The sequence below is a fragment of the Coffea eugenioides genome, chromosome 4, assembly GCF_003713205.1.
Source record: "Coffea eugenioides isolate CCC68of chromosome 4, Ceug_1.0, whole genome shotgun sequence".
In the NCBI taxonomy this organism is placed as follows: Eukaryota; Viridiplantae; Streptophyta; class Magnoliopsida; order Gentianales; family Rubiaceae; genus Coffea; species Coffea eugenioides.
The window spans coordinates 43,109,690-43,131,157 of record NC_040038.1 but is presented as its reverse complement, the minus strand read 5'-3'; the positions used below and the strand labels follow the sequence as shown (position 1 = coordinate 43,131,157).

The 21,468-nt window shown below is 36.5% G+C and overlaps 2 protein-coding genes and 1 pseudogene across 2 annotated transcripts; 1 reads left to right on the top strand and 2 right to left on the bottom strand.

Annotated features, from left to right (window-relative positions):
- Window positions 1–1,268: 1,268 nt before the first annotated feature.
- On the top strand, window positions 1,269–4,468 carry LOC113769438 (E2F transcription factor-like E2FE). Its single transcript, XM_027313884.1, has 11 exons — window positions 1,269–1,411; window positions 1,587–1,654; window positions 1,843–1,895; window positions 2,048–2,125; window positions 2,226–2,279; window positions 2,373–2,484; window positions 2,599–2,669; window positions 2,769–2,841; window positions 2,928–2,989; window positions 3,208–3,619; window positions 4,209–4,468. The coding sequence occupies exons 1-11, from the start codon at window positions 1,269–1,271 to the stop codon at window positions 4,295–4,297; spliced, it is 1,215 nt and encodes a 404-aa protein (XP_027169685.1). The 3' UTR covers window positions 4,298–4,468.
- A 6,825-nt stretch (window positions 4,469–11,293) lies between these two features.
- On the bottom strand, window positions 11,294–12,572 carry LOC113769437. Its single transcript, XM_027313883.1, has 6 exons — window positions 12,496–12,572; window positions 12,282–12,410; window positions 11,999–12,172; window positions 11,843–11,895; window positions 11,434–11,752; window positions 11,294–11,317 (listed from the first exon to the last, which is right to left on the bottom strand). Exons 2-6 carry the CDS (start codon window positions 12,384–12,386, stop codon window positions 11,294–11,296), a joined length of 675 nt encoding a protein of 224 aa, XP_027169684.1. The 5' UTR covers window positions 12,387–12,410; window positions 12,496–12,572.
- Window positions 12,573–13,043: 471 nt separating this feature from the next.
- LOC113768516 lies at window positions 13,044–15,226 on the bottom strand (annotated as a pseudogene).
- Between the last annotated feature and the right edge of the window lie 6,242 nt (window positions 15,227–21,468).

The window sequence follows — 21,468 nt, the reverse complement described above, 5'->3', positions numbered from 1 at the left end:
TTCCGATACCCTCTTACCAAACGCCCCCTAACACACCGTATCAATGTTTCTCCATGTCACTTTTTTCCCACATAACATAATTTTTAGCCAACGTGCTATATTACCCTTCATTGCACTGAATTATCTTGTCACTATTTAGTTTCGCAGTGTATGATACACTCAACGCATTGTACTATCTATTTAGCATTTCGTAATTCAGCATCTACAACCATTTTTTACGCCTACGAAATCCCAAACCCATTCACACATTTTATCAAGCAGTTGTGCCGCAAGATTTCCCCCTCCTTTCCCACTCTCCTGTTTCGACAATCACATACAATTTTACATAACACTTCTATCATGCTGAACTTTTTTACTTACTATACACAAAAGCGTCATAGTGTACACCAAAAACAACCACAAGTAAGGTCCTTCCACTTTGAAGTATAAATTACACACATTACTGTATCATCCCAGGTTTCCACATGTTTTACCTTTACGATTTGTGGTCTTTCACTACTCAGGATCCCACGCTCTTCAACTTTGTAACTTGGGTTCACGTTTCTTCTTCTTTTACTAAAGCTGATTCACAACAAATGTGAACTTCTGCCACCACTTCTTCCTTCTGCTTCCTCTGCTCAGCCTTCAACAATGCCACAGTTCCACAGCTTGACTCCAATGTCACACTGTTCTTGCCAATCTCCTATTTTTCTCTATTATTTCTCCTCTCGTCTATTGCCCTAGTTTTTGATAGTTATTAATTTCGAATTTCAGCAACTGCTTCGTGGGTTTAGGAGAGAGTCTAAGTGGAAACCTTCATTTTCAACCTTTCATTTTGGGCGGGAGGACGCTTACCAACGTTGCTGCCGTTCCGTAACTTGCCGTTACCCCAGATACGGTTTTAGATTTTTTTTCCCTTTGCTCCGTTGGTTAGGTAGGTTAGCAAGTCATAGTCAGCCCTGGTATTCATTCCCTTGTCTGGGCTAGAGCTGAGCAGACCAGATAAATTGCCGCCAATTGACGTTGGAATTGTGGAAGGCCAAAATGGTAAATAAAACCTCCGCTCATACAGGCCGGCCGGGCTTCAGATTTTTAGTGCCCACCCCAAAAAAATAAAATAAAATAAAAAAGGGAGTTGGCGCTTTCATTCGAACTTTCAAAATCCCTCCTTTCATTCCCAGATTTCCTTTTCTAATTCCGCCAAAATCTTCTCTTTTTCCCCTTCTTCTTAACGGCTCTCTTTCTCTCTCGCATACTCGCACAGTAGTAGTAGCAGCAGCAGAAGAAGAATGGGAATGGAGTTGCTGCCCTCAACAAATCAAGCGTCCGAAGCAGCTGCTGCTGCTGCTGCTGCCGCTGCCGGTGGTAGTGGTGGTGGATCTCAACACATTTATTGCCGTAAACAGAAATCTCTCGGCCTCTTATGTTCCAAGTACTACTACTACTAGTACTACTACTACTACCTTTTCTTCTTCTTCTTTTTTCTTCACTATTCATGTCCCTGCCCAATTTTCATTTCTATTACAGCATAATACTATCAATTTTCGTGTTTCATTTTTTACAGACTAAAAATGTCTGATACATGTATCTTGAATGCAATAATGCAGTTTCTTGAGATTATACGATAGGGAAGGTGTCGAGACTATAGGGCTTGACGACGCCGCTGCTCGTTTGGGTAGGTACCCCTTGCTTCTCTTCTCCAATTTTCACTTACTTCCTTCGCCATTTTCCTTTTTTTATGTTTGTTAATTTTCCCCTGCACGTGAATTAGTAGCAGTAAAAGATGTTACTGATTGGATTCTTCTAATTTTCTATATTTTTTATTCTCTCGGTTAAAATTAATGCTACTACTATGATGTTAAGGTGTTGAGAGGCGGCGGATCTATGACATAGTCAATGTCTTGGAGAGCGTTGGTGTAAGACTCTCTCTTTCTTTCTTTTTTCCCCCCCTTTTTTTTTAGATTTATAGTATTACTATATTTTTATACTTCAGTCTAGGCCTTCTAAAATTAAATGAATTGGGCCAAAAAAACCTGACCTTGCTGTCTTGGAATTTTCATCGGCTCAGGTTCTTGCTAGGAAGGCCAAAAATCGCTATACTTGGAAAGGTTTTGGCGCAATTCCTTCTGCCTTGCAACTTCTTATGGTTGGTTGGTTGGTTGTCTTCTATCTTTTTTTTCCCCCTTGTCATGTTTAATCTTTCTTGTGTGAAAATGGTACTCAACTGGGCTCTCATGGTGTCATAGGAAGAAGGTATGATGACGAATGAGAATGCAAATGATGGAACTTGGTCTGTAAAAGTATGCTTGGCCATTTTCATAACTCTTCTTCCTTCCGGTTTCCTGCTATATTTTGTGCTCTTGTATGATATGAGTACCATTTTCTCCTTTTAGACTTCAGATGATGAGGAGGACGATACCTACTCAAGTCTTAGCAACTACTCAAGTCAGAATCACAACTTCAACCCCATTTCTGCTCCAAAGCTTCCACAGTCATCCAAATATGGTACTATTATTTGCTTCTTTAACTGTATGATATGCTCTGCTGCTTATTGTGCAGTCAGTTTTGTGCTAGACTTCTATCGGAATTGTTAGACTAATTTATCATCCTGTACTTCAGCTGACAACAGGAAAGAGAAGTCTTTGGCATTGCTCACCCAAAACTTTGTTAAGCTATTCCTTTGTATGGATGTAAGTGAAACCACGGCTTGAATGATTAACCTTTCCTGCTGGCATAATCAGTCACACTGTTCAGCTTTTGGGTGCCTGAATTGATTTATGTTCTTGTAGATGGACATGATTTCTCTTGATGATGCTGCAAAGATATTGCTTAAGAATGGAAAGGATCCTGCAATGACAAGAAGTAATTACCTTGTCAATTTGACTTTCATTGTATTTGGTAGATATCTGGATGTGGATGATAACATTGTTTTCCATCATATGCTGCAGGTAAAGTCAGAAGGCTGTATGACATTGCCAATGTGTTGGCTTCAATGAAATTTATTGAGAAGGTAATCCCATCTTTTCTAGTATGTGTATAGTAATGCACAGGACTCAAGGAAAATATCCCAGTCATGTAGAATGGTTAAGATTTTATATAGCATTGGTGCAAGAACGTTAAACTGTTTTCAAACTATGAGTTGGAGACCATGGAACTTCTTAGGATTTGGAGTGAAGCTTTAATGGCAACATTTACATATTAATCACCTGCCATTTGCATGACGCGCAGACACATCATCCAGAAACAAGAAAACCTGCTTTTAGATGGTTGGGTATGAAAGGTATATCTGAAAGCGGAGCTGATCCTTCAGCTATTGATGGGTCTAAGAAAAGGGCATTTGGGATGGATCTGACAAATATGACTGTTAAGAGGAGTAAGGTGGAACCGGTGGGGGATGGAGGATTGCAACAGGGCATGAAGGTACAACTTAAAGCACAAGTAAAACGTGAGGCTTTGGAAGATGAGGTTCTTCGGCCGAAATTGCAGATCGACTCAAGAGCCAGCACAAAAAGTTACCGGTTTGGCCCTTTTTCCCCTGTGAATGCACCACAAGTCGCAGCTTCTGAGGATAACAAAGAAACACAGAGTCATGATTGGGAAAGTCTAACAGCTACTTATCGCCCTCAGTACCATAATCAAGGTATTATGCTTGATCACACAATAAGGTACATTTGATTGTATAAGCCTTCAGGAAACCTATAAATGGGGCATTCCAGTAACAGTTTTAAATGTGCAGTTGTTCTCTTTTCCAGTTTCTCCATTTTGTGCTGTTTGGTGTGTTGGATAGTTACATGTTTCGACTAGAATTCTATGCTTAGGTGATTACTTAGATGTTATTCTTACATTGATACTTCTCTACATACAGATTACGTTTTACAATGATTGTTACTTCCTATAGTCTATTGCCTTGTGTTAAGCGACCTGTCCCTTTTGTGTCTGCATCCTGTTCTTCAAGTAGGAGGGATTATAAGTAGGAGGTCCTGGGTTCAAGACCTCATATTTGCTCAAAAAAAAGTACTATCATTCACCCAGTCATAAATTTCAGTTTTCGAGATTGTCTGTTTACCAGTTTGCTATACAGCCTTCATATTGTCGATCAGATTTCAATTAAAAAATGATAGGATCTGAATAACTTAATGATGGTAGGTATGTACCTTTTGTGCATTATGCCCTAAAGGAGCCTGATGTGATTCATTACTAATAGAATTTTGGTGCTTCTAATGTTTCAGCTTTGAGAGATCTTTTTGCACATTATGTGGAAGCTTGGAAATCTTGGTACACTGAAGTTGCTGAGAACCCAATACAACTGATCTCCTAAAACTCGCTTTTTGTATAGTCATTACTTGTATTCACAAAGCACGGCAACTAAGCTCTGAGATTAATTTCATGGCAGAGTAGATAATCTCCATGCATCAGCCACAAAGTTTACACTCTGTAAAACTCAAATTCAATATTGATTTCAATAATACATTACCAGAGTGAAGATCCATATACTCTTCTTCATCTAGCTTTTACTGCTTTATGTCTGTTTGGTGTTAGCTTTACACCCTGTAAACTCAAATTCAATATTTTTTTCAATAATACATCACTAGAATGATGCTCCATATGCTCAATATTTATTTATGTCTGTTTGGTGTTAGCTTTAGTTTAATCTTGGCCATGTTCAGTGCACCACTTAATAGTCATTTATCAAGGTCCGACTTTTGATTATGCTCATCTCTGAAACGCTAACTCTTCACCCAACTTTTCATTTGTGGATTTAAAGCAGAAAGCACTTAATTTTGAAGAGATCACTCAGCTGTAGTTTTCAGAACTGTTGTAAGGTGTTAATTTTATCTATTTGTCTATATTATCAATGTGGAAAGGAGCTTAAAGGCTGAAGCTTGAGTTGTTTTCTTTGGATCAGAAGTTCTTCTAAGCTGAGTCCTTCAAAGTATACAACCCTAGAAAATGCTTTGATGAACATTCTAACTTAAGATTTACAGAATCTAATCGATGATGTCTGGAAAGTCAATACGTGCTTAGAGAAAGTAAAATACGGACCTCTAAGGAAAGACTTTTGACAAAATCTGGAAGCACTGTTTCAAAGATTGCTGGTGGACACTCAACAACTCGTTGAGTATATTATAAAAAAAATATTTGGTTCTGCAAGTTGGATTCATATACGAACTCATAAGAGCATAAATGAATGCCCACTCGAATTTAATTGAATCGTCACCATTTTTGTTTACTTCTGGTAAAATATTGTAAGTACAGTTGGTCTGGACTATCATTATTCAGTCGTGGTATGTCATCATCTGGCTAGCTATGTGGAGGTAACTCTTGTTTTGTGTTATAGTTTATAGTGGGGCTCAAATAAACAAGCAAAGGGAGAGCCTTTTACAGGGACCTGTAGTTACTTCGTTCGGAAAATTAGTAAGCACATGGTTAATCTAGACAAAGAGGTGTATTCTTTTAGTTATAGTAAAATGTGAAGCATGATGATGAAGGTGTTCCTAGGAACTGCTAGAGGTAAGTCATCTTCTCCAGATGTATCTATGAGTACCATACTACCACAATCATCAAAAAAAAAAAAAAGAAAAGAAAAAGAAAACTTTAGCCTCTAGCCAACTGCCAAAGTTCCAGCAGTTTTTTTTTTTTTTAACAAAGATAACGTTTTCCTCTTTCATTGATTTGTCTCTTCTACTAAGTCTCATTAAGGAGTTTCCAATTATATGAGAAGGGCAGCTATGAAATAAGGCTGGAGCTTCTCAGATTGTAACAATGCATCTCTATTTGGTTATCTGCAACTTTAGTGGAGGATTATTCAAGACCAACCCGGTCAAGCTGGAATCTGGACTGAATGAAGGTGAATCCTGTAGCAAACGAGTATTTTTCTCATTTGTTGATGCAGGAGTGCATTCACGTGGGTTACCGCAGGTAAAATCTCCAATTCATAAAAATCTGCCAGAAAATTTTCTGGAAGAGGCTGTTTTTGGCTTAAAAGATCACATCTAAGCCTCAACAACTTTAAACATTACAGAATGGGGCCAAACTAGGCTGGAAAGGACAGTAAGGTCTGCATCCTCATTTTTTCTTTGCAATCTTACCAAAGAAACTTGAATCTGGTGGAATCAGTATTGTAGATTTTTTCCTCAAATGTAAAAGAATATGTTTTCTCCAAATTATCAGCTCAGCCAGGTATTTTGGCAACACAATAATTTTAATCTTAAATCAAGACCATTGGATCAGTTTGTTTATTCCACAAAGCTCCCTGAGGAGATCTAGTCTACACTTTCTTTCAGCTAATGCTGCCACAGATGTTCAACATTTCCCTAATCTTTTAAATAGGCTTGGAACTTAGACGTATGATAGTCAAAGTGATTAACGAAGATAATTCCAGTTCTGTGATCAAAGGGACAACTAGAAATGATCACACACTGTTGCACCATTGGCCATGCATTGAGGGTGAAGAAATTTAAAAAACTCCTGTAAATGCCCACTGATTTTTCCAGGCTGCAAGGTTTTGAGATGATATCAGATATGTTTAAAGCTCAATGAGACCTTGCCTACTGGGGTCAGTTTAATTTGAGATGATATCAGCTATGTTTAAAGCTCAATTAGACTTTGCCTATCTGTGCAAGTGCTTGTCGGTCAGCATATCTTTCTTTTTCCTTTTCTTTTCCTGGTTAGCGTATCTGTTTTCAAAGAATTAGTCATTGGACTTTGTTCATACAATTCACACGCTTCTGTATTCTGATCAAGAACGGACGTGTGCTACTGATAGATTGCACAATTTGTAAGAACCTAAGTTAAAATCATTCAAGCTCAAAGTTTCAACATTAAGGTGAAATGCTATGTATTCTGAGTAGATCTTTGAGGCTGAGGTTTTCTTATAGATTTCTGTATAGAATTCATGAAAAGAATACCAGCACTGATAAACTGCATGAAATCAGAAAGAAACTCGAGTCACATCTCTTCTTCTTTTATTTGCTATCGTTACTGGTCCTTTTTCTTTCTTTTAAATTTTTTTGGAGACCTCACCATTTCTTGGTTACAGCTTACATGCCACTTCGAAGAACTGGAAGTGCTTAACTGATGCAAACGAATGAGCACTGCTAAGACACAAAAGGCAAAACATGGATACTACCGGGTATAGAGGACTTAGCTAGACAAAAAACACTACTAGTACTTGGTACTATGAAAAAAATTTTCTTGTTCCCTTTGTTAGAGTAGTTGTTTTGAGCACTTGAATTCTTGTAGAATTTGATCATCAAAACGTCATCTAACAATTAGAAAACTGTAAATGCTCCCGAATATTTAGTCAAAGCATTAATCTTAATTGGGCCATCCTGAAATTTATGCTGTGGAGGCAATGGCAATCATTCTTAATTTATCCATTGGTTATGCTGTAGGGCAACAAGCTTTACATCCAGCAGAGGAGAGGGAACAGAAGAATCTTAATGCCTTGATAATCACCAGGCCTGTGTTCTCCCCCTCTTTGACTAATCATTTACTCAGGACAGGATCACCAATCATGAAACTTTTCATTTGATGTATCCTTAGTACCAATGTAAAAACCGTCCGTCTGTACATGCCAGTAACATGAAATGGTCGAAACTTCTTGTGCAGGTCCAGCTTCAGCTGCACTCAGACAGTGTCCATCTATGTCTTTATCATAGACATTGAACTCTTGTTGCTTGGGATCCCACCAAAAGTGGCAAGAGTAGGTAGGTTGTCCGGGCGAATCTGCAAGAAAGAACTGGAAGCGATACGTTGCCGAAATCACGACCTTGGGATGATTGACAAATGACAATGAACAACTAATGCAGGGGAGTCATTTGTGAGGGAATTGTTGATGTGGAGAAATACTTGATTGTATTCACCATCACCACCCTCAATGATGTGACTTGAGCAAGAAACCTGCAGACATAATTGAGCGAGGAAACAAAGAGAAATGGCAAGCTAGAGTACAAATTTGCTGGCACTACTCATGATGTTAGATGGTGTTTTCCGTTGCGTGGATGTGGATGGATAGAGCCCTTATATACCAGAATTGCAGGGAAGGGACAAAAATACCAGTCATTGTGGAATTACGTTCTTGTTCTTTTTTTTTTTTTTGGGTAAAAAAATTTAATTTTCTTATTTTCTTTCTATAGAAAGCTTGAACATTTATGTAGGATACAGATCAGCATAAATCATGAGGTTTAATTACCTGGATATTTTTTTTCTAATTGGAAATTCAATTTCTACCCGATTTTTTTTAATTGTTTATAGAAATAATACCACTCCATGTAGCAACTTTATGTTTTCATGATTAGAGGAGGAGGAGGGGGGAGCACATAAGAAGAGATAAATGCATGAAGGTTTTAAATTCAGCTACTCCAACAGTATATTTGAGCAAGATGTCGTATTCAAATATATGTTGCATTTCTTCTCACAAAAACTTGCGTAAGTTCATAAATCAAAATTAAAGCTCCAATTGAGGTGCTCTCAATTTATTCGACTGTCACTCACAGAAATATTACGTGTCTATGCAAGCCATGCTGATGCTTCCCTAATACAAATTGTAAAAACTCACAATTTATTAATTGAAGCCTTAAATTGTTAGTTGTGAAAATCTATTCTTGACTTTTTTAGGGGTTAAAATCAAAATTAGTATTATAACTCTAAATTACCTGCCCCCCACTTTTTTTTGGCAATTTTCATCTCCTATTTATGCACAAAACTTAGTCAGCAACACTCAATTGATATGACAAATACTATATTCCGACGTTCTTGTGATAAAATACTACTCGACATAGGTTGCTATTTAGAACGATGATTTTATAATCTCCTTTTAAAGTAACAAATTTTAAGTTATTTATTTACACATCTATGCCATACTACACGTCTCGAAAATATAAAATTAGTATTCTAAAAAATAACTTGTGTATTTTAAAAAATAATAAAATAAGATGAACGGAACGAATATTAAAAAAAGAGAACTATTATTGTGAAATTATTTATTTTTTAAGCTGCTTATAGAGATGGTTATACTAATGGGAACCTTCGTAGATTACGAAGCTCATCATCTACAGGCCAGCAATTACGAACTTTGAAATCTTTTACGTATCCATATATTCACCGGGTCATTGGGCTGATATGCAACGTTGAAATGCGCACGCAAAATCTTCTATGCCGAACATGAGCCGTGCGTTGGTTCGGTTTCTGTTCTTTTTTGAGCGTGAAGGAAGCTAAAGCAAATTAGGAAAAAATAGATCAGCATTAGAAAGGCATATGATCTCGCTTTTATCAATTGTGACACCACCACCACCATCATCATCCACCCTATTAGAGAGTCCCTCATCACAATACGCTGCCCAAAACTTTTCTGCAAAATTTCAAGTATAGCAAAATGCAGACTTACTATGGGGCTGAGGTGGTAGGTAACCCCTAAAGGGTAACATCTCATCTGTACACAACTTCCTCATCGTGCTGGAAAACAATGAGCTATTTATCAAACTAATAAACTAAGCTTTCCTGTATACATCTGTAGTAAGTACCCCGCTAACAAAAGGTGCTAGTTGCCAAATGCCACTTAAAGAGGCAGCCATTTCACAGGCTCCAACTATTGAGGGCCAGGCAACTTGTAGCCCTCACTGTCACAACTTAAATCCCATTTTTACAGCCGAAATGCCTCGTTTGTGAGATGCCTGGTTAAAAGAAAACTTCCAACACCAACAAAGGCTCAGTTCAACAGGCTAGTTAGCACCAAAGTCTACTCTCTCGGTTCAATTTACTCACTAATCTTCAGACAAAACTTCTTTCAAAACTTTGCTGCAGGCCAATTTCTCCTGCTCTCTTCCTGAAATACACAACAAAATCTCCTTTACTCGTATTTTACAATTCTGGACTCGTGACATTTCCAACTTCCCATATTAAAGGAAGCATGTATCTTCAAGAGCTAGCTGTACACCGCGAGCATATCAATTCATGGATGTGTTCAACAAGCCACTTGTAGCCCATGGTAAATATAATTTACGTGATGAACTCCCATCACACTAATTCACGGCTTCAAAAAAGAGGACTTGAGGTTGCAAATGCCCCCTCTCACACATGGTAAGAACATCCTCCCAGCCACCAACCATTCTTTTTCAAAGATGAGGGTCCATTCACATTTATCACTAATACAACTAAAATAACCACTTCACAAGCTATCGAAAAGCATTTAAATGCATTAGAAGTTGTTCACTGTACCTTGTCCATGGTGCTGAAAAGATCAGGAATTTTAAGCAACATATTTTTCAGAAGAGGTGTGTATGTGTGTGTGTGTGTGAGAGAGAGAGAGAGAGATAGAGAACAGCCTTTAATGGGAAGGTTTCTCTGTTGACATATTTGTCTTTGCTAAGAGTGTGTCTGAGTATGGGAAAGGGAAACATCCCTCGCCCGCCGGGGAGGGTGGATATTGATGGTGAGAGCCTTTGAAGTGACAGACACTAATCTAAAGTTGGTCTGGACACATATATCTAATGTCAAACAAGTGGAGTGAAAAAATGATGGCTTGAATGAGAGCAACTAAACATATCACAGATTCCTTCCCCCCCCCCCCCCCACCCCAACACCAAAAAACCAACAAGAAAGTTAAAACCAAAAGACACTCAAACATATCAGCTAGTTAACTCGGAAAAATAAATCAAAAAATTGTTAACTAGCAAATGGCTAGGTGAGAAAGATTATGCACAAAGATGAATTCAAAATAGATACTTAATCGTTCACCTAAAACCATCAAAGGAACACATTCTATGACAGGGCGCCAGACTTAGGATCAACAGAGTCTTCAAATCATTCTGAAGTCTTATACAGTTGTTAAAGTTCCCATTTGAGTACTGATCTTATGAGCAAATCATAAACTAAAATTCAACTTAAAACTGTTTCCAAAATAATACACATCAAAAGAGTCTTCATTATAAAGTGAAATGTATATATTGAACTCACCATGTGCTTCATCCAAGGGTTTCAATTCCAAGTTTTCCTTTTCTGATAGCACGGGCTGGTTAAGTCTAGCTGCACATTTTTGCCATTTATTTCTCCTTCCTGACCGTCGATCAGAAGGCAAAAGGCCATCCTCTAAGCTTCCCCCGTTGGGCAAGCCTATAAGACATGGCCAACTCCAAGAAGTTACAAGCATTCCAATTCTAAAAATCCTTGCAAAAACAAATTAACATTTACACGGCCAAGTAAAGTTACCAGCTTTTTGTCCAACTCCTCCAACTCCATCCTCTGGAAAACCTTCCATGGCATTTGAAAATCCATTCCTCTGTACCATGGGTTCCTATAAGTTGCAGGTCATAAGTTACAGTCTGTTCAATAATGTCCTCTGCAAACTACACAATAAGCAGCACTTGACAAGATATGACTCGAAGAAAGAAAGCTGAAAGGCACCAAATATCCATCTATTTTTTATTCCAGGAGTTACAAATATAAAATACTCACTTTTTTTCTATATTTCCATTGGACATTGACATCATGATCATCTTGCTGTTGCTTTAAGTAAGTATCAGAGTGAGCAATTGCTGCAACTTTTTCTGGATTTATCCCCACAGTTCTCTTATGTTGCTCAGCTAGATGCTTCTGTTTAGCTTCATTTTCAATACGCCTTTGATATTCCAAAGTTTCTTCTAGCTTTCTCTCCTGAGCTTCAAGTTCAATTCTACGCCTGACTTCCTCTTCCTCTTGTTCTAAGGTGTCACCATTTCCAGCATTCACTATCTCAGCCTGTATATCTTCTCCCTCGTGTGCGACTGGATATGAGCTGCAACAAAACCTTACTAGTATTTATAAAACAAAGATCAACTTCAGATCATTCACATTAACATGCTCAAAGACTAGAAAACAAACATACATTTCTTTAGTAGTCTCTGAGGAAAGCATATGTAGCTCACTGCCGCTATTAGCCTGAAAAGGAATAAATTGCCAACCATAAATGCTCCAGCTGAGCAATAAACTACCAACTAGGAAGGCGGTAACACAAAGGGATATCTCAACACGAAATTCGAACCTTTGAATCCTTGCTCTTTTTCTTATCCTTTGTTTTCTCATGCATATGACGAGCATTATCACTTCCTCCGCTGCTGCCATTCTTAGAATCAAGAGCAAGTTCTGCCAAAAATGCTTCTCTGGCGGCATCAGATTTCTCTGTGGCATCTTTCTCCGCAAGATCCTCCAAGTGAGCCTGGAAAAAGGGAACATAAAGAAAGACAACAAGACAAAGCCATCAAAATTAAAAAGTGAGCAAAAGCATAAGATGAGTCAACTAGAAGGTAAGAAAGTCCAAAACAAACCCGCATATATGACTTCACTAGGGGTACTAAGATTGCCTGGTAATCAAAAGCAGGTGCAGGCTCAAGTTTAGCTTCCAACTGCTGCATCGCAGCTATTACTCGCATAATTCTTGCATCAATTTTACTGAGCTGCATTTACAGAAAGTAAGGATAAGTAGCATAGTAGTACAATTCACATGTAGGAAAAGGATCAATCAATGATTAAAGCACGAACCTCAACAGACACACGTTCTTTTTGTCTAGATATCGCAACTTCTACACAGGAGTCAACCTGATGCAGATAATCCCTCGTTCTCCCACTTTTTTTATTTTTTTTTGCCGGATACGATAGACCTGAAGAGACTCAAGGGGAAACCAGTGGGGACTGAACCACCACCGGTCCAAACGAGAGCACTACGCACCCATTTGGAACCACTTTTAAAGTGGCTGGCCACATATAGTGGTAGATGGTGGAAAGCAAGGTTCGAATTCTTGACCTTTCATCCCACTAAGCCTTACGAGCCTTACTTGACTAAGCACTTACTTTAGTTTTGAACCGAGAAGAACTGTAAGGAAAACAAACAACTTATTTGTGCCAACAACAATGCCCTTTGTTACCATTTCTGCAAGGTTTGTACAACAAACTCATCAAGGGATGTGCAATATGATTCGTGCAATGTCTGACGTTTTGGTTACTTCCAAGTTGCATTCTGGATTTGATGCTTATATCAAATGGTTGGTTTTGAACTCATTTCCTGAGCAGTTGCAATGAAAGCACCTTAATGGTCAAATCAAAATTTCTCTTTTTTCAGCTCATTGTTTTCCATGTACATTGGAGTACAGATCCAAACTAAAAATTGGTACGGTATATAAATAGGATACATTGTGAAGAAGGATCAATTGTTGCCATGAAAAAGTTAAAATTTGGATCAATGCAACATATAACTGAAACTGAAGTTCTTCCACATCTCTAACAATCAGAACATCTTCAACCTTCAGATTTCCTTTTCTTATTCGATTTTTTTTGCTCAGGATGTTCTAATGATCCAGAAGAGACATCAGCTCTATGTTCTTTTCCTGAATCTTGGAGGGAATGGTCAATCGACCTACCGGCTCATCCACATGTCTTCTCAATGGACTCTTTGATGCATCCCCGGACCCAGAACTTCTGTTTCTTGGAGTACGTATAGAGGAAGTATAGCCACTCATAGCCCCTAAACTTCTTGTCCTTGTACTTTGCGTAGGAGTTGTATAACGATGCACTGAACTTGTCAAGGAAGCAGCAGACCTTTGCACCATTTGTTTAATGGCTAACCCACCAGATTTCAGTTCACTGGGCTCCGGATAATGCAGTAGAGAAACGCGCCGTGAGATCTTCCCAGCTGTTACCACATATAAGTCATATTCAAGTGTAGCGTCATTGAAAACAATAACAGCATCGAGCTACATTTCATTCACACGAAAATCTGGAGTGAGATCTTTGATTCTTTAGCTTTAAATAAACCATTTGAGCAAAACCATAATTGGATTTGTTGTTTTAGTTTTACATGATTCTGCTAGCAATACCTATTTCGTCAAACGTCACAGAAACTTTTGCATGCAACAAGGCCCGTGATATTATAAATCCATAGAGTAATTTAGGACATGCCTTTGTTAATATAGACTCAAACTCAACATCTTAAATAGGTAACCGGAATAGGTTTCTCTATCTTCACTTTCCCTGTTTCAACAACTCAAATAACTCATAACTTGCTTTGACTGTAATATTTTTTTGGCCAACCAATGTTCAACTTAGAACCTACTCCCATTATGGGAGCTTGATGGATATTTCTCCAGAAACTTCTCTCCTAAAAGAGCTGCATTTGGATATAAAAAGCATGCACTTTACAATGATTGTCAATTTATTATTTTTCTCAGATAAAATAAAAATGCCACTCGTGACTCAACCAATAACAACAATAATAGTAGCCATTGCATGTTAAATATGCAGATAATTACCGATTCTGGACTCTGATGTTGATGACAGGAATACAGTCGCTTCTGGCTCCTGTGACTTGAAACTTACCACTTCATACGATTTTCCTATGACAATATTGACATAAAACAATGCCATCCATCATCATCGTTGACATAATCTTGGATTTCAACAAATTTAGAAACCACTTTTGCACAAAACCATCAAATGCAGGAGACAATGGAATAACATAGAAGTGATCAGTGACATAGCAGTACCAGATGAACCCTCAAAACTACCCAGATATCCATCATGGTGAAGCATCAAAGACACTTGCTGTCCAGTCAAATCAGGAGCCTGGAACACCCAAAAGCATGATAATGTAACACGTAAAACAAACAACAACAGCACTAACAAAATTTAGGGTTCATATTACTAGACTGACTTCTCTTCTGCAATAACCAGCAATCACCATCAAATTCACCAAATTATGAATGGTAAAGCATCCTCTATTGTACAATCTTTCAAAATTTTCAAATTTTACTCGAATTGATTAAAGTCAAGAAAGATTAACAAAATATTAACTGAAAATTAATTTCTAAAACTTGATCGTTTTCAATTAATTGCGCATTAACAAAAATTAATGATCTCTCAACTGGAAAATCCCGCATAAATGGAGCTAAAAGTATGAGAAAACTAATGAAAATGATAAGCGAAAGCAGAAATAAAAGTAATTGGATTAAAAAAAAGGTTACTTGATTAACGGGCCATTGAATCAGCCAGAGCTCCTTTGAATCGTTCAAATTGAGTTCAATAAGAGGGTCCTTTTTCACTTCTTAAAATTCTTCTGGAGCTCTATACATCGCGAGTTCTTCGCTGCTACTCCCCTCCATCGGTTTTTAGGGTTTTATAGGCGGAGTTTTAGTACAGAACTGGAAGTGACGCAGGTTAACGGGTTTTAGTACAGAACAGGAATCCTAATCGTATCCTATCCTATCCTAAATCCTAAACTACATAAAGCCGCAAATCCTCATCTACAGTCAATTGTCCTGGTTTCCGTGTAATTCGGGTGCTGATTTTGGACTTTTGTTTTTTCCCTGGTTGTGGAGTTAATATCTTATAGTATTGCTGTCCTCATTTCTGATTTTATCATCATTTACATTTCGATTATGCCCTCTTATCTTGGTTTCTTTGTAATTAATATCCCAATTTTGTACTTTGTGGTCTTTGGCTGTCATGTCTTTAGAGGTATGAATCGGAATCGAAATCGGTAATTCGAAATATTGAAATCGGAATTTTTCGAAATTTTGGTATCAAAATTTTCGACCAATTTCGATTTCGAATTCACCAACTTCGAATTCCAATTCGTTCCGAATTCAATTCGAAATTCAGTAAATTTCGATTTCACCGAATTCATAAATATAAAATTATTATTATTATTATTATTATATAAATGTTATATTACATATATATAAAAATACACATATGAGAATGAATTTGAAATCGAAATAGGAATTCCAAATCACCAAATTCAATAATATAAAAATTATTATTATAATATAAATGTTATATTATATATATAATAATATTATATATATATGAAAAACATATTTGAAATCCAAATAGGAATTCTGAATTCCGAATTCCGATTTCGAATTATGAATTCGAAATCCGAATTTCCGATTTGAAAAATCCCGTTACCGAATTCGATCCGATTTCTTCTAATTTGAAATCAGATATTCTAATTTCCATTCCTAATTGCTGAATTCAAAATTCCGAATTCAATTCGAATTCGATCGATAAATCGATATTTTTCGATTTTGCACACCCCTACATGCCTCTGCCTTTGTTTCCCTCGAAAAATCTACAATATACATGTATTGGTTGTGTCCGTTTTTATAATAGGATATGAATTTTATGCAAAATTTGAGTCTATAATCTAGATATATTAACTGTCTCCGTTTTTAGTTTTTCATATATGAATTTTCTGCAAAATGTATATATGAATTTTTTGCATGACATAAATGCATGCACAAAAAATTTGCATCTCTAGAAATATTCATTTTCTCACCAAAATAAATATATGGACAAAAATTCCTTGTTTGCCCAATAAATTATAAATCAATTGTGCTCCTTTGTATTACCTTATATTCATATAAAAATCCGAGTTGAACAGTTTTTGTTAATTATATTTAATTATTAGCTTATAGCTTTTACATTTTAAGACTGAGTGACATAAAATAAATATAGCAAATACAAAGTGATAATTAGTTAGATATATGTCTATAAATAAATAAAAATATTTGTTTTACAAAAAATGCTTGCCAGTAAAAGTGATCATTAATTACATTCTCGTTCTAAAAAATGTAAGATAATTTCCCTGCATTTCAAAAATGTTACTTTCACGATATTTGTTTTCAGCGTTGCTTTTATTCTCTATAAAAATGATAATTAATCGGATATTTGCTTGAAAAAATATAGGATAGTTTCCCTCTATTTCAAAAATGTTACTTTGATAATATTCCTTAATTAATAAATTATTACCATGGCATGTGTCCTTTCTATAGAATTGTGTATTCACAATTTTCTATTTTCTTTAACCGTCTCTCTTTTTTTTTTTTTTGAAAGAAAACCTCCATTCATTGCAAATCGTCGAGGGCAGCATCTGTAACAATCTTGGGGAAGTTTACAAACCATACCCTGCTTCCCTTAAGAGATAACGACAATTTTGACATGATGTGGGCAAGAACATTGTTAGTCCTCCTCACATAACTAACCTTGACAAAATCAAAAGAATTCAGCATAGATCTGATGCCATGAATTAAATTACCTATCAATGACAAATCGGGTCATTGCTGTTAATCCTTTGAACAATATTTAAAGCATCCCCTTTGAGCAAAAAAATGTGTGATTCCAAAGTCTCTTGCAAACTCCAAAGCACTGAGAAATGCCAAGCATTCCACATGTTCTGCATTGTGAGCTCCATTGACCCGTGCAGCCATTACAACCTCGACTTGACCAAAGCGATTCCTGACCACCACACCAACTCCAACTGCTTCTTCAGAGAAGGCTCCATCCACGTTAATTTTCAGATAACTCTCATCTGGTGCAACCCATTTGGTAGTCTACATATGTCGTCGTGTTCCTTTCTTGTTGTGGATATTCCAATACTCATGCAAGAAAGCCTTAGCATATTCACCCACTTGTGTTGCATCCCGATCCTTGCCTGCGAATAATGCCTGGTTCCTGCTTTTCCAAATCATCCACATGGTTACCACAATGAGTTCTGCTATTTCTTTACCTTGAACCTTCAAGAAATAGTCAAACCAGTCCTTAAAGTTTGATGCAGCATGCTTGCAAATTGCTTTCAGCATCCCCATTCTCGACCAGACTTCTTGAGCAAAAACACAATAAAAAAATATATGCTCATCGGTCTCTTGATCATAGCCACACCAATTGCAGCTCAGTACACCTTTCTTAAGCCTATCTGATAAATTCTGCCTCGTTGGCAAAATACCAGAGCATGCTCGCCATACAAAGATTCTGACCTTTGGAGGGATGTTCAAGTTCCAAATTTTAAGCCAGAAAGACTTCTCATTACTGCTGGATAATGCCCCCTCCCCACCTTGTTCCAACCTCTGCAAGGTCCTTGCTAAATGGTACGCTGACCGTACGTCAAAATTCCCATTTTTATTATAATACCATACTAACTCATCCTTAGCCCACCATGGGGAGAGAGGAATTTTCTGAATAATTTGTACCTCATAACTCAAGAATAGAGCGTAAAGCAAGTCCAGCCTTCAACCACCAGAATGGGCGTCAATTAAGTCACATACTCTAGTGTCTGGCCACAGAGTTTTTGAGCATTGTGACACTCGGAAGGATGGAGGATAGGGTAACCAAGGATCATCCCAGATCTTTATATTTGAACCATCACCCACTCGCCATACCATGCCTCTTTGTAGTAAGCTTCTTCCTTCTAATAAACTCCTCCATAGATAAGACGGATTACTCCCTAATTTGGCATTCAAGAAATCTGTCTTAGCAAAATATTTGTATTAATATCCCAACTTTGTATTTTGTGGTCTTTGGCTGTCATGCCTCTAGGGGTGTGAATCGGAATCAAAATCGGTAATTCAGAACATTGAAATCGGAATTTTTCAAAATTTTGGTATCAAAATTTTCGACCAATTTCAATTTTGAATTCACCAACTCCGAATTCAAATTCGTTTCGAATTCAATTCGGAATTCGGTAAATTTCGATTTCACTAAATTCATGAATATAAAATTATTATTATTATTATGAATATTTCGGAACGGCATGGTATGGCGAAATTCGAAAGGCTTGAAAAGTAAGTTTGAGAAGTAGGTATTTGGAAGAGGAGTTTTTGGGATAAATTGGGTAAAGAGATTGAAGAAGTATTTTTCTGGATATATTGTGAGAATCTTCTTGACATGAATATAGGCTGCTTTTTGGTCAATTCTGATCTCAATTTCATGAATGACCAATTTTGCCAATGAAGGTTCAACCTGTATCTCTTGTTTAGTAGTCTGCCTTTCTTCATTTTTTTGTTTGAGCAGAGGGACAGTCAATCCTCTACGGAAAATATAAAGGCTGAATGTGTTGTTTTTGTTCGAATATTTCGAACATCACCTTTCTTGGAATATTGATTGGAGATTTGACCAGATTTGTTTGAGGAAATATTTCTTGTATCTAAGACTGTCTTCTTGACCTATTGAAGATCCATGTCTCTTCTGTTTATCCCTTGTATTTGCTGGAAAACCATGTTCCTTCTGTATAAGTTTCCACCTTGAGGTTTGGGTACTCAATATTAAGTACCTCTAGCTTATTAGGCTGCAATTGTTTGTATGTTATGAAAGAATATATAGAAATTTAGGAATTTCTTTATTATTTGTAGAATTCTCTTTTGAGTTTTTCAAAGAAATAAGTTTGTTATTATCAGACAAGTTTGAAATAGATGATTGTGAAAATTCAGTAGTACTTTGGCTTTTGACAATCTGAATTTTTTCTTTAGAAGAAATAATCTTTGTTTGTGAATTTCTAATAGCCATTGGTTTGACAAGCGTTTGGGAAGGAATTTTATCTTTAGCAATTTCTGCTTGAAGATTTTTACAATTTATTGGTTTGACACTAGGTTGAGTTTTGGTCAAAACATTTATTGTGGAATATCCTATGTCTATAGAATCTCCTATGTCTTTCTCAAGATTGGTAGTATTATCAGGATTATTCATTGGTTGACCGGATGCCGGAAGTTTTGGAATTCCTGAAAAATCTTGGTTTGATAAATCTATTGGGTTTAATAAATCTATGGGAGAATCTGATAGATCTATAAGCTTGTTTTTTAGGAATTTTTGTGGATCTGGTAGGTTTATAGATCCTGGTGTGGATATATTTGAAAATGATTTTGGTGGATCTATTGATTCTGTTGGGAGTTTATGAAGGGATCCTTGGATAGGAATTGCTTGAGACAGACCTTTGGATAGATCTAAGGGTTTTAACTTAGTTTAGACTGAATCTACAAGATCTGGTATGCAATCCTGAGTTTTTAAAGATTTTGATATAGAGGATGCAGGTTTTGATACAGTTTGATCTAGATCTACAGAGTCTAATGTAGATCTATGAACATTTGTATTTTCAGGCATAATTTTTTATGCTATTTGAACTGGTTTTATGAATTCTGGTGTAGACTCCTGAGACTCATACCAGTCAAAGAAATGAATATTTTGTTTTATTTTTCTTAAAAATTCATAAAAGTTTTGTTGTATATTTTTTCGGGTTTCACCCTGGTATTTTTCAAAAAATTGTTTTCTTTTAATTTGATTGTGGTTTGCAAAGAATTCAGATCTTAGTTTTTGTTTATCAATTTCAAATTTAGGGAGTTTGCTTTCAAATCTTTTTTGAATAAGGATTGATTGCTCAATTCGAGCAATTCTAGTTTGAAGATCCTCCATTTGTTTATTGTTTAAGGAAGACTTGAGAAGGCTAGAGTTTGTTTAATAAGAAGTCATGAGTAGAGAAAAGTAAATAAATAAAAATAAACAATTTTCCTGAAATTAATCGACCTTATAATCCTCTTCCCTTTAGCACAGAATCCTTCAGGATCCATGGAGGATAAACTATTTTTCTTAAACCATTATAATAAAGATAGTGAGGACGCTATAAGAATAAATCTAATCCTTTGAGAAAGATTGACTATGCATGACGACCATATTTCCATCATAATAAAGATAGTGATGAGGCTACAAGAATAGATCTAACCTTTTAAGAAAGATTAACTACGCATGACGACTATATTTTCAAACAAAAATAATATCAGCAGTATAAACCTATGAAACTAGATCTGAATCTCTGAACACTTCACTGTCCTGGATCTCGGACCACAGGAACCTCAACATCGCTACAGGACTTATTGCTAAATCCCATGGTTTTACTGCTTAGACCGAAGGTTGGCAATTACAGGCTCCATGTCCATTAGTCAAACCATAGTCCATAAATAGATACTATTAATATTATAATAAGTTTGAATACATTAGATAGTAATCACGAAGTTAATCAGTCTCATTAGACAGGTCTAAACTTGTAGATCTACACTAGCAACATCATAAATAAAGAAATATGGTAATCATGAAGTCAAGCAATCTCATCAGACAGATCTAAACTTGTAGATCTACACTAGCAACATTATAATTAGCAAAGAAGGATAGCCATCACCCACTTCCCCCTCTGGCTCTGATACCAGACGGGTCGAGGGGTTAGCCCCTTAAACCAGGAAAGTAGATAAAATAATTAAAACTTATCACTTCCCCCTTAAAATTAAGTGATAAGTTATTCACTTATCACTTAATGTGATATACACTCAAATGTATCAAATCTAGTACTTAACGATTTAAAAAATTAATTGATTCGTACTTCAGATTTTAAATTTTAGACTTCAGTTTTTATATTTCAATTCTATCAAATGCACTCTTATGGCTAGTTTGGGAGATGAGATTTGATAGGAAAAGAAAAGAAACTGGAAGGAAGGAATATTTTTCTTTCATTTGCGAGTTTACTCACGACAAAAAACAAAGGATTTGGTCTTATTTGAAGGGATTCAGTGTTTGAATCCCACTGTCGATTCCCTCCAGTGTTTGAATTCTACTGTCAATGTGAGAGTTGTATTATTGGATGATTTGTAAGAATTTTTGTAAACGATATATGGTTCTAGAGGTATGCCCAAATGGAGTTGGTCT